Raw genomic sequence first — 12013 nt, 5'->3', positions numbered from 1 at the left:
GGCCCCCCTCCTGGTCACTTCTACTGGGGGATTCAGACACTGTGGCACCAGGAGGAAGGGACCTCCTCTCTTGATTTGAGGCCTCCGGCTGGGAGGGCAGAGCCCCTCCTCCACAGGCACACTCACCTGCTGCTGCTGCTGCTTCTCCTGCACTCTCTGGGGGTTGCCCTCCGGGGGGCAAACGTGGAGGGCCCCTCCTGCCAGAGTCGAGGACAGTGTCAGCGAGACCATACTCCCCTCACCCCATTTCTCTTGAGCACCACTGGCCTCTGACCCTGAACATCTGACTCGAGTGAACTGGCACCAATGCCACTCCACCCTGCAAGGTCTTGTGATTCCAGAACAAGCCCAGCTCCAACTCTCACTCTGGGTGTGAGCTCGGGCTTTTGGCCTGGCCTCCCCGAGCCTGTTTCCTCATCTGGAAAGTGTGAGAACTCCAGCTACCTCACAGGTTATCCTGAGGACTCACTGTCGCATGACTGTCATCATTGTTCTGGCCCTCACCCCTCCAGGTGGAGCAGGCAGAAAGCTCCCACATTCCTTTCCTCCCTCTTACCTCATTACCACCCTGTGAGGCCTGCACCACACAATCACCACACAATCACCATACCTCCATTTCCCTGATGGGGAGACAGAGGACCAAACAGGGGCAGTGAGTTGCTGAGGGGCCAACAGAGGAGAGGCCGCTTGCCCCTCTCAGCCAGAGGCCCTGTTCCAACATCCTTGCCTAACCCCCAGCCCCACCACTGACAACAGTCTTGTCCCCTGAGCTCTCAAAGCTTGGCCCTGGGCCGAGCCGTGGATCGAGAGGATGGGGTGTCTTGGGAGTCTGGTTGTTGAGTGGCTCCTTCCTGCCCCAGTCCCCTGGAGTGTCTCTCCCCCATGCCGGACAGAGGCAATGCCAAACCCTTCTCCTCCCCAAAGAACAACTCAGGATATTCGCCTGCACTGAACTCTTTCTTTATCCACTCAGGAACTGGACCCACAAGGTGCCACCTCTGATCAACAGGGAAGGGGGTGACAGGATGCTTTGCTTCTCCGTTTACATGAAGCTCTTAACGTCCTTTCAGCAGGATCCACTAAGAATCCATCAGTTGCCTAGACGCTACTCATAAGCCACCTGGGGACTATATCATTGCCAACCAGGCACTCAGGTGAGACTCCTGTGGTTGACTCAAGTGACTGCTCTAGGGGTCCAGTGGGGAGTCCCACAATGCACACACATCTGTCTCTGGTCAGTTGTTCAGATCCAAGGTTGAGCAGCCTGTTTGTCCACCTGTGCCAGGGGAATCCCCTGTTGTGCCCGTCCCTGGGGTAGGCAGTGTGCCCTCCCCTTGGAGACATGGTGAAGATAGAAGGAGCAGCAGGGGCCTGGCTTCCTGAGGACAGGTTTAGGCTGAGGGATAAACCCACCCAACCACCCAACAGCCTGGAAGAAGCTACATCCAGCAGCATGGACGTGAGTGGAAGCCAGAGACCTGCTGATGGTGCCAGCTCGGCAACTCGTCCTGGAACAGCCCAGCCAACACCACTGTGTCCCATGACCAAGGCCTCCTGCCCAAAAATGGCACCCCACCTGCCCATGGGCAGAACAGATCCCTCTGCTTGTTAACCTGGACAAGATAGACAGGAATGTTTCAGAGAAAGTTCAAGTGAGAAATTATCAAAACCACAGCTTGCTCAGTCCCCCTCCCCCCCTGGCCCCTGCTTTCTTTCCAGACCCCCAGCCTCCACTCTACCTTGGTCATCAGTTCTCTGTTCAAGGACTCGTCTTGGCTATAGCTCTCTTTAAATTTTTCAGAGCTCTCCCTGAGAGGAAGGGAAAGAGGGAAGGATAAATTTAGGGATAATGTGAGGGGTCTAAGTGCATATCCTTTTCTTTGACAACCTGAGAGATTCAAACTGCCTGGAGGAGTGCTCTCACTGGGCTCCTCTGAGCGCTAAGGTCTCGTGGGACTGGGAGGGGGCTCTCCTGTTGGTCACTGGGGTCTCCATTCGCCTGCTATACAAAGCAGCTCTCTTTTGACCACTTTGAGTTTCAACTGGGCATAGAGTTCTGTTGCTATAAACACTTGAAAATCTCCAATGTGGCTCAACCCAGTACCTGGCATTTAGGGAAACCGAGTCCTGAAGCAGAATTGGTGCACTAAGGACACCGGGAGACTTAGAGACCCACCACTGAGGCCCAGGCCCTGTCCCCATCATTTGCTGCCTCCCAGGAGTTCCCAGCTGACTGAGGGGCCAATGGCAGACATTCAGGAGATCCCCCATCCACCCTGGTTCTCCTATGGAGAGGGGCACTACCCACCAGGAAACCTCCTCCATGTGTTCTTCAGGTGGCATATGGATGTTTTCTGCAGAGAAGAGATGACAGTGCGGGGCGAGGAGAAGTTCTTCAGGATCTCGCACTCCTGGGGAAGGGAAGAGAATAAGCTGTGAGGTGGGGCACTGGAGCCCTGCTTGCTCTAGCTTCAGTCCCCTTCTATTTAAATCTCCCCTCCTGGATTAGACAGATGTACAGGGAGCCCCAGAAGGGCACATTTAGGACCCAAAGAGTAACACTCACAAGGAGGAGGATTTTAGCTCAACCCAAGGAGGGAGCCACGTAGGAAGTGAGCATCCCCACACTGGGACCTGGAGTCAAGGTCAACGTGCTCCTGGCAGGAAGGATCTAGGGACTTGCAGGGGCTTAGACCACACACTGCAATCCTGGGAGCTGATAAAGATGGAGGCAGTTCCTAAGGCTCCAGAGAAGGGCTCCACTGGGCCTCCCACAGCACACCTGGGCCACCTGGATCCAGCGCTCCACCACCCTCACCCTGTCCTGGGCCATCATGCTCGGGACCCCAAGGCAGGTGGTGATGACGAGGTTGGCCACCCTTCTGAAGTGGTCGATATTGGCCTGGACGGTGTGTGCCAGGTGCTCACTGCCGGGCTTGTTCCTCTTGCCCCAGGTGGAGCCCAGACACTGAGAGGGCACCACCTTCTGGAAGGGCTCCTGGGGAACAGGGGGAGTGTCACCCAACATTGCCACACCCTAGCTCTGTGTCCACAGCCCACAAAGTCCCACACAGGGGTCACAATTTAGAGCTGGAGCTCAGGAAGCTCATGATGTGGCCTGAGCCTTGTTAGAGTCCCTGGCTTTTCTTCTCTGTCACTGCAGGCACCCAGCAGAGGATGACCCAGGACCCAATACTGACAGGGAAGGGAGAGGGGCATTTGCATCCAGCCCATCCTGGCTAACTCCAAGCTCCAGATGGTGGCTCAGCTTGGCTCATCCCAAGGGAGCATCTTCCAACAACCTGATCCCCCCTCTGGTCCCACTCCCCATTCTGATGCACATTCCCCTGTGGTAGCTACAACCACGGGCTTTGTCTGTCTCCCTCATAGTGAAGTACACATCAAGTGTCTAATAAGTCCTGAGGCTGTTGGGCCTCCTGAGCAGAAGGTTGGGCCACCAGGGACCTGGCTGCACACAGTGAGTTCCCCTCCCCCACTGATGTGCCAGGCCCTGCTCACCCTTCCGTCTCTTCTACCTCATGGAGCCGGCACAGCCACTCTGTGCAGCAGGTCCTGTTAGTGTCCACCTCTACGGTCTGTAGGTGGACAGCAAATGTTTGGGGGTTCAGAAAGTTGCCCAGGTCGTATGGTTGGTAAGGGGTGGAGCCAGGATTCGGGCCCAGATCATAGGAGACTGGATGAGGTCTGGGGCAATGATGGCAGAGGGAAGGCCTACCCCACCCGCCCTGAAAGCCCAGCTGCTCACCGCATCCATCACGGTCAACTGCTCCACCACCAGCTTAGGAGGGAAGGCCGTAGGTTGGGCTGCTTCTCATGCTTCTTAGCCACAGGTGGAGATGGACTTCCCACTAGAAATGATGGTCCAGGTGACTCCAGCTCAGCAGCTCCCACTCCTGCTGCAGCCGATGTCGGCCCTTGCTCCAGCTCCAACACTGCTGGTGGAGGGGACACTGGCTCCAGTGCTAGAGAGGGTGGTGTCAAGGAAGCTGGAGCCAGCTCTACCTTCACCACTGCCCACTGCTCTGCTTCTGCTGCTGGCTGGAGCTCTGCAACTGGCGCTGGAGCGGGATAAAGAGAAAGGTTCACTCACATAGCTGACTTTCCATGTGTCCTTCTAAATACAGGAAAGATCCCACTTCCTTTCCAGGAATAGCCAGCCTGCAGTCCCCCTTACCCTCTGGCTCTGCCTCATTGGCCTCCAGAAGCTCACACCAGTCAAAGGAAAGAGGGTCACAGCAGCTCAGCTCTGAACCAGGCAAGGTTACCTGCATGTACATCCCCTTTAGCTTGAAAAAGAGACAGCCCCTGACTGGTCCCACCCTAGTTCTGGTCCAACCCCATCATCTCAAGGTCCTGAGTGTGGAGGCCCTCTGCTCCTGCTCTCATCTCAGAGCAGCACTGGATGGTGTGGGTGGCCTCATGTACCTGCCCCTTGTCTAGTGAGTTGGTGGAGTTGAAACCATTGGGCAGCTACTCGATGACCTCCTGAGTGGAGTTCTGCAAAGACTGCCTGGGAGCTGGGCCAGAGGGAATCAGGGGCTGCCTGCACACTGCCACTGTGGTCAACCCCCAAGAGAAAGTCTGCTCCTCAGTTCAGGCACAGAGGGCATCCTGGCAAAGAACTCTGGTCAGGAAGGGAAGGAGATGAAACCTCTAGGGCTCAATAACATACGAGTTGAGCAGCTCACCTTCTCATGCTGCCAGCCATGACCTGGGTACGAACGTCACAGACCCACAGGCTTCCGACACCTAACAACCAGCTCCTGCCCAGGAATGGCCTGCCCCACATACCCTGCCTTCCCCACACCACACAGACACACAAACACACACAAACACACGATGAGGGGCCTGGATTTTGGGGTTGATCAGGTGGGATCACCGTTGTGTCCTGATCTGCACTAACCTTTCCTGGGCTGCCCATGTTACCCTTCACCGCCTCCTGTCAGACACCCAGAGGCGTCAGGGATGAGGGCTGAGCCAATGTAGGCAACAATCAAAAAGATTCTATTTCTGGGCTTTTTTGAGCCCAGATCCTGCAAAAGTTGGGATACAACAACAAAACATTTTTGCCTCTTGACTGTCTCCCGTCAAGTGAGCTGGCTGGGGGACTGTGGGTGCCTTGTTACCAGAGTTCAAAGATCTGTTGAGGCCTAGGACCAAGGAGATGGGGTCATTTTTCAAGATTCCTATACCTGGACCCCTTACCTCAATCAGATTTCTCCAGAGCTGCCCCCTGAGCCCGGGCTGCTCACCCTCTTCTCTCATGTCACTTCCTGAACTGTACACAAGGAGCCTACACAGCCCTAGCCCCAGTTCCCTAGAAACCTAACTCAGGTCCTTGCTTTGAGGAGACAGAGATGAATGCAGATTTCCTTTAACTTACCAGTTCTTCATCCTGGGATAGTCCCTGTGCCTCTCAGGTCCTCCCCAGTCTCCAAACCTACACCAGGGGGATCAGGCTAGAATCTACTTCCTAGGGACCTCAGCTGGTGTATATGAGATAATATCTATTATCCCTGTGGGCTGGTGTCACATGTACCTAAGGCACAAAATTAGAGATGGAAGAATAACAAGAAGGGGTGACAGGTAGCACAGAACACCACTCAAAACAGGCCTGTGTTCTAGCAATTTTATATTGGAACAGTCACTTCCAACTTGGCCTCATTTTCAGGTCAGCATCATGAGGGGGTTGAAACTAATGGAAATTTAGATACTGCCACCCTGTGGCATTAAACCATTCAATTGTTTCCTGTTTTATGGAGAATGAGACCCAAGTGCCTCATCTTGGCCTATGAGGTGGGCAGCCTCCACAGTGGTACCCAGTAAGCCCCACCCATGGTATAGCCATCCCCGTGGAACCACTAAGTAGTTAGTAACTGGCTTCTGAACATAATAACAGCCAAAGTGATCTGATGTCTTGTCTAAATTTTAACAACACAAGTCTCTCACTTCCTCTTACTCCGTCTTTCATGTTCCATCTCTCTCTCTCTCTCTCTGTCGAATCCCTGTAGCTGAGGAATCAAATACCAGTGTTTTGGGACTGCCCAATGTGGAGGCCTATAGAGGAGAGAAGCACGGGAGTGCCCAGGCCAACAGACAGAAAGAAACTTAGACTCTCAGTCCAAACTGAACCCTGAAGGCTGAGAGTGACCTTTGGGGCTAGTCCTCCCCCAGTTGAGCCTCACTTGAGGCCACAGCACCAACCTGTTCAACTCACTGAGGCAGAGGCACCAAGCTGAAACGTGCCTGATTGCTGATCCACACAAATTGTGAGATAGTCAACATTTGAAGTTTTGAAAAGCAAGGTTAGGGGCAATGAAGTTAGAGAGGGAAAGGTAACTGACACAGCCTACCAGGCCCTGGCCCTACCTTCCACCCCAGCTCCTGTTCTCTCCTCCCAGCCTCCCTCCAGCTGCACTGGCCACATTTCTAACCTCCTCTGGCCAAACTCACTTCTACCTGTGAGACTCAGGACCAGTGGTGTCATCCCCGTGACACACTGCTCCCAGACCCCTGAAGGGCTGGCCCCCTCTTGTCATTCTGGTCCCAGAAAACGTCACCCCAGTGAGGCCTTTCAGACCCTCCTACCCAGTGATGCCCAGCCCTCCCTCACGGCCCCCTGCTGTGTTTCTCTACAGCACTTGCTCTTTTCTTGCTCCTGTTTTTGCTTTTGTCCATTTCCCCTCTAGGCTGTGAGCTCCTGGCAGGCAGGGACCACTTGGTCATTTTCATCCTGCACTTTGGCCCACCAGGGCACCTGGCACAGGGTGAGTGCTGAGTGCACAGCTGCTGAATGAGTACATGGGAAGATCTTGCACCCCGCCCCCTGCTTCTGACCAACTGTGATTGTGGAGATGAACACTAGAAATAGGAGGTACAAGTTGTTTCTGAGGCAGAGGGACAGCCAGAAAGACCTCTGCTTGACTCTTCTCTGCTCCAGGAGGTCAAGAAAAGTTCAGTGGACACCGTGTAAGTTCCAGGTTTACAGGAGAAGGAAAGGCCTTGATGTATATGTATATTATGTAATGGTTACCAAAATAAGTTTAGTTAACATCAATCACCAAGCAAACATAAAAGATTTTTTCCTGGTGATGAGAAGTTTTAGGATCTAATTTCTTAGCAACTTTCAAATGTACCACACAGCAATGTTAACTCGCATAGTGCTGTATATCAAGTATATCTCAATACAACTGAAAAAAATAAAAACAAAATCTAACTTGCCACCACTGACACAAGAGGCTTCCCGCCCCCTGGTGGCCAGCACTAGCACTGCAGCCCTCACCAAAACTCCACCAAACAGAAAGGAATCATTCTTCAGATGTCCTCAAGGCAGAGGCTCTCCAGGGTCCCAGAGGTAAAGGAGCAGGACCTGTCGGCTTCGAGAGAGAGGGGTGAATCTTGGGAGCCTACATATCCCCCCATCTTGCTGTCCCCCACCAGGTGTCTTCTTCATTCCTGAGGCATCCAACCTCAACCAGGACAATGACTCCCCCCTGCCTCCAGATGAGGACCCCGAGAATCCAACAAGAACTGGTTTTCTCCCTCATCTCTAGACTTGGGGTCCAGTGCTCTGGCATCTTCTTCCTTATCCCCAGTTCTCATCCACCCATGCCCCCATGTCTCCTCAGTTCTAAATGATCTCAAGTGGGTGGAAAGCATTTTCTCAACATTTCAGAGCACAGTAGGTCATCAACAGAGAACCTAGTCCAACAGACACATTGCAAGTGCATGGAACACTTGGAGTCACCTGCTGGATGCACTCCATTTTATACAGGAGGACCCTCACTGAGGTATTCTCTCCTGTTCCCAATGCCTACACAAGGGGAGGATGGACTCATCACAGTTCTGGGTGCCCACAGAGGTGGACTGCAGGATCCCAGTCCTGTGCTCGCCAGGCTGGGCCAAGGATGGGTCTGGAACAGACAGATAGGCAGAAACCTAGGAACCTTAGGGATTCCTCTGCCCATCTCTGGGCATGTATCTAGGAGAACGAATGCCATGGTCCCCTGGGAGAGCTGCCTCCCATCTCTCTCCCTCCTGCCTCTTGTCACTTCCTCTGGGTCAGCTCTTTCTTGACTGCACTTCCATGGCCCCCACATGAGAATTCAGTGTGAGTGGGGGTGCCTATGCACACGCTATGATGAGGAGAGGAAAATGACCTCATATGGAGAGGGGTGGGCAGCAATCCTCTAAGATCTTAATGCCTCTCATTGCCAAAGGAGACCTGAGGGAAGGGGCGGAGACTTGGCCAAGGAAGCTGGAGCTCTGTCTAGTCTTTGGGACCCGGACTACCTCCTGTGGTCTGGGCCAGTACTTGCCTCTTTCTGGGCTAGTTTCCCAACTGCACAGTGAGGGGTAAGATGTGCAACAGCACAAGCGTGTGTTCAGCCAGGACAAGTCATCAGGCCCCATAGATACATTAAGTATGTTTTAAGTGTATTGAAGACATTAATATTGCTGTGCAATCATCACCACGATCCATCTTTAGAAGTCTTTTCATCCTACAAAACTGAAACTCTATACCCATTCATGAATAACCCCCCATTTCTCCTCCTCCCAGCCCCTGGCAAACACCATTCTACTTTCTGTCTCTCTGAATCTAGCGATTTCAGCAACCTCATAGAAGGGAAATCACACAAGGTTGTATTTTTGTGACTGGCTTATTTCATTTAGAGTAATATCCTGAAGGTTCATCCACGGTGTGCCATATCTTAGACTTTCCTTCCTTTGTTAAGGATGAATAATATGCCATTTTATGTATATACCACATTTTGCATATCCATACATCCCTGGACAGATAGCCTAGCCGGGCCCAAAACCAAGCCCAAAATAAAATGGGGCCCCAACCAGACTTTTATCAACGGTCCCCTGGAGACTACTTTCTTAAGCCACGTTCCACATATTTACTAAGGATCTAGTTTTGGGCCATGAGTTCTTTTTCAGAAACTCCGTTTTTCCTCCTTGGGCAAGTTTCAACTGGTTTGAACCAGTGAGACCACAAGACGGCTGGCAAGACTTAAAGCATCACTGCTGTTTGAGTCAAGTGACTGGAGGATGACGTAGGGGACCAAGAACTCAGCTGCCAATCATGTTAAGGACACTGCCTTTTGAACGTGGGATGTATGACAGAACATGAAAATCTACTTGCGCAAAATGCGTAGGACTGCCCCCAACCTCCCGCACCCACTCCTTTGCCCTTAAAAAGCCCTTTCAACGGCCCATTGGGGAGAAGGATTTAACCTTTGGCTCCTGTCTCCCTGCTGGCCAACCTCGTAATAAAGCTTTTTCCCTTCTACAAGAGCGGTATCTCATGGTTGGCTTAAGGGGTGCATTGGGCAGCGAGCCCTTCCTCGGTTATGATACTTGGGTGGCTTCTATGTTTTACCTATTATGAATACTGATGCTATGAATATGGCTGTTGAAATATGTTTTGAAGAATATGCTTTCAACTCTTTGGGGGCGTATATACCCAGAATTGAAATTGCTGGGTCCTATATAATTATATTTTTAATTTTTTTTAGGAATTGCTATACTGATTTCTACAGTAACTATATATTTTATCTTCCCAAGACAGTGCACAAGGGTTCCAACTTCTCCACATCTTGACCAACACTGGTTCTATTCTTTTTCTTCTTCTTCTTTTTTTTTTTTTTTTGGATGCCAACTTTTTTTTTTTTTTGATCGATGAATGTGAGGTGGTCTCTCACTGTGTTTCTGATTTGCATTTCCCTAATGATTACTGATGATGAGCATCTTTTCATATGCTTATTGGTTATTTGCAGATCTTCTTTGAGCAAATGTCTACTCATGTGCTTTGTTCAAATTTGATTTGGGTTGTTTGATTTTTGTTGTTGAGTTTAGGAGTTCTCTATCTATTCTGGATATTAAGCCCTTGTCAGACACATGGTTTGCAAATATGGTCGCCCATCCTGTGAGTTGTGCTTTTACTGTTGATAATGTCTTTTGAGATACAAAACTTTTTAATATCCATGAAGTCCAGCATGTGTATTTTCTTATTTTATTGGCTGCTCCTTGGGGGTCATATCCTCGAAATCATTACCAAATCCTATCTTGTAAAGTTTTGTCTTATGTTTTCTTCTAAGAGTATTATAGTTTTAGCTCTTACATTTAGGTCTTTGATCTATTGGGAATTAAGCTTTGTATATGGTGTTAGGTAAGGGTCCAAGTTGATTCTTTTGCATGTAGATATCCACATTTTCCAGCACAACATGTTGAAAGGGCTTTTCCTCTTTGAATAATCTTGGCACCCTTGTCAAACATCATTTGATCACATGGGTGAGGGTTAATTTCTGGGCTCTCAATTCTGTTTCCATTGGTCAATATGTCTGTCTTTATGCTATGACAATGCAGTTTTGATACTGTAGATTTGTAGTAAGTTTTCAATCAGGAAGAATCAGTCCTCCAACTTAGTACCTTCTTTCAAGATTATTTTTGGTATCTGGGCTTACTTGAGATTCCATAAGAATTTTGGGATGGGTTTTTTTCTATTTCAGCACAAAACGTCCTTGGGATTTTGGTAAGGACTGCACTGGATTTGTTGATCTCTTTGGATAATGTTGACATCGTCACAATAAGGAGTCTTCCAATCCATGGTGATGGGATGTCTTTCATTTCTAGTAGTGCCGGGTGGTTGTTCAGGTTGAGGGGGCGGCACTCCTAGAGGCAGTCGTGCAGAAACCCACAATTCCTCCTCACTGTGCCTTCACCATTTCCTTAGAACTCATCAACCATCAACAGAAGAGAAAATGCATGTAAAATGCATGTGGGAAATTTGCAAGGACTGGGTGTGCCAGTCGGTGCGCACCCAGGGTCTGAACCCGGGCCCCCAGTAGCGGAGCATATGCACTTAACCGCTAAGCCACTGGGCAGGCCCTGGTGTCTTGTTTTAAACACATGACTTCTGTTGGTCCTTGATTTCCCCAGTTACACCCCAGCTGTCCTTTCACTGACCATTGTTGGTCACACACCCACTGCACCTGCCTCCAATCCTTCCCCTTCAACACCGTAATCTCACACAGAGTTCCTCCCGACACTATCATGGCATCTCCCACCACACGTCCCCTATATCTTCCATACAGCCATCAAGAGGCTTCACAAACACCATCACCATTTATGTCCAGTGGGCTGAGAGGGCTGCCCGTGCACTGGGAATCAGGAGTCACAGGGTCTGTCACTTGGCCTCCAATCACATACTGTACCCCAGATGAAGGGCTTACCCTGCGGAGACACTCACTAGTAGCCAACTCCATCGAACAATAACATCTTTGACCCAGGCTTCCTTCAAAATTATCCCCCCACTTTCTGCCCCAACTGCTCCTTTAGGGGTCATTTTGGGGCAGCATTTGAGGCCACCTTGGTGATTTTGTGCCCAGGCCCAGACAGCTCCTGGCCCACAAACGCTTTAACCATAACCTCTGAAATCATATAGCACAGGTAGCCAGTGAATGGGTGCAAATTACTGGTTTTACCTCAAGACACCTAAGGAATATTTCACACCAGGAGTATCCACTTTTGGGTTTTACTGTGGGCTGATATCACAAGGCTCTCATCCAGTGAGCTTCTCTCTTCCCCAATCCCGTGAACAGCTTTCTCCAGGCTATATTGTGCAATGCATTATTGTCTCTCTCTCAGCCTGCTTCTCTCAGGTCGCAGGTCCCTTGAGTTTCCTGCCCTGACTAGCTACCACCAACCCATAGAAACAATGTCAGTCCTATAGCACTGGGTGTTCAGTTCTACTAGGATTGACTGACTGGACTGGGCACAGGAGTGGTGGCCCTACCCACACAAAATAAGGAAACTGAGGCAACTAAGAGGTATCAACAACCTTAACACAACATGGACAACAACTCCATAAGAACATATCCTAGCCCTTGAACAACAGTCTCATGAGTCTCTCGCCTAAATGGTTTTAGAAAATGGCCTGGCCCTAGACTGTCTATACCGGCCAAGGAAGGAGGGGTTGGTGCCTTTC

General features: G+C 50.7%; 2 protein-coding genes across 6 annotated transcripts in view; both read right to left on the bottom strand.

The window, feature by feature from the left end:
* Positions 1-3760, bottom strand: part of LOC131420602 (ral guanine nucleotide dissociation stimulator-like) — a 115820-nt gene extending 112060 nt beyond the window's left edge. Inside the window, exon 1 of the mRNA XM_058566794.1 lies at positions 3520-3760. The gene's annotated coding sequence lies outside the window, so the exon portion shown is untranslated. The remainder of the gene's footprint in view (positions 1-3519) is intronic.
* LOC131420603 (ral guanine nucleotide dissociation stimulator-like) overlaps positions 1-12013 on the bottom strand; it is a 71601-nt gene that overhangs the window by 8861 nt on the left and 50727 nt on the right. For 3 of the 5 annotated variants that reach the window (XM_058566798.1, XM_058566797.1, XM_058566799.1), the window contains exons 3-5: positions 3767-4079; positions 2783-2998; positions 2309-2411 (exon numbers count right to left, since the gene is read on the bottom strand). In XM_058566798.1, coding sequence (XP_058422781.1) covers positions 2309-2411; positions 2783-2998; positions 3767-3775 — 328 coding nt within the window. In that variant the 5' untranslated portion in view covers positions 3776-4079. The remainder of the gene's footprint in view (positions 1-2308; positions 2412-2782; positions 2999-3766; positions 4080-12013) is intronic. The other 2 variants (XM_058566800.1, XM_058566802.1) reach the window with 2 other exon arrangements.

This window comes from Diceros bicornis, chromosome 23 (genome assembly GCF_020826845.1).
Source record: "Diceros bicornis minor isolate mBicDic1 chromosome 23, mDicBic1.mat.cur, whole genome shotgun sequence".
Classification (NCBI taxonomy): domain Eukaryota; kingdom Metazoa; phylum Chordata; class Mammalia; order Perissodactyla; family Rhinocerotidae; genus Diceros; species Diceros bicornis.
This window is presented reverse-complemented; position numbering and strand designations above follow the sequence as displayed.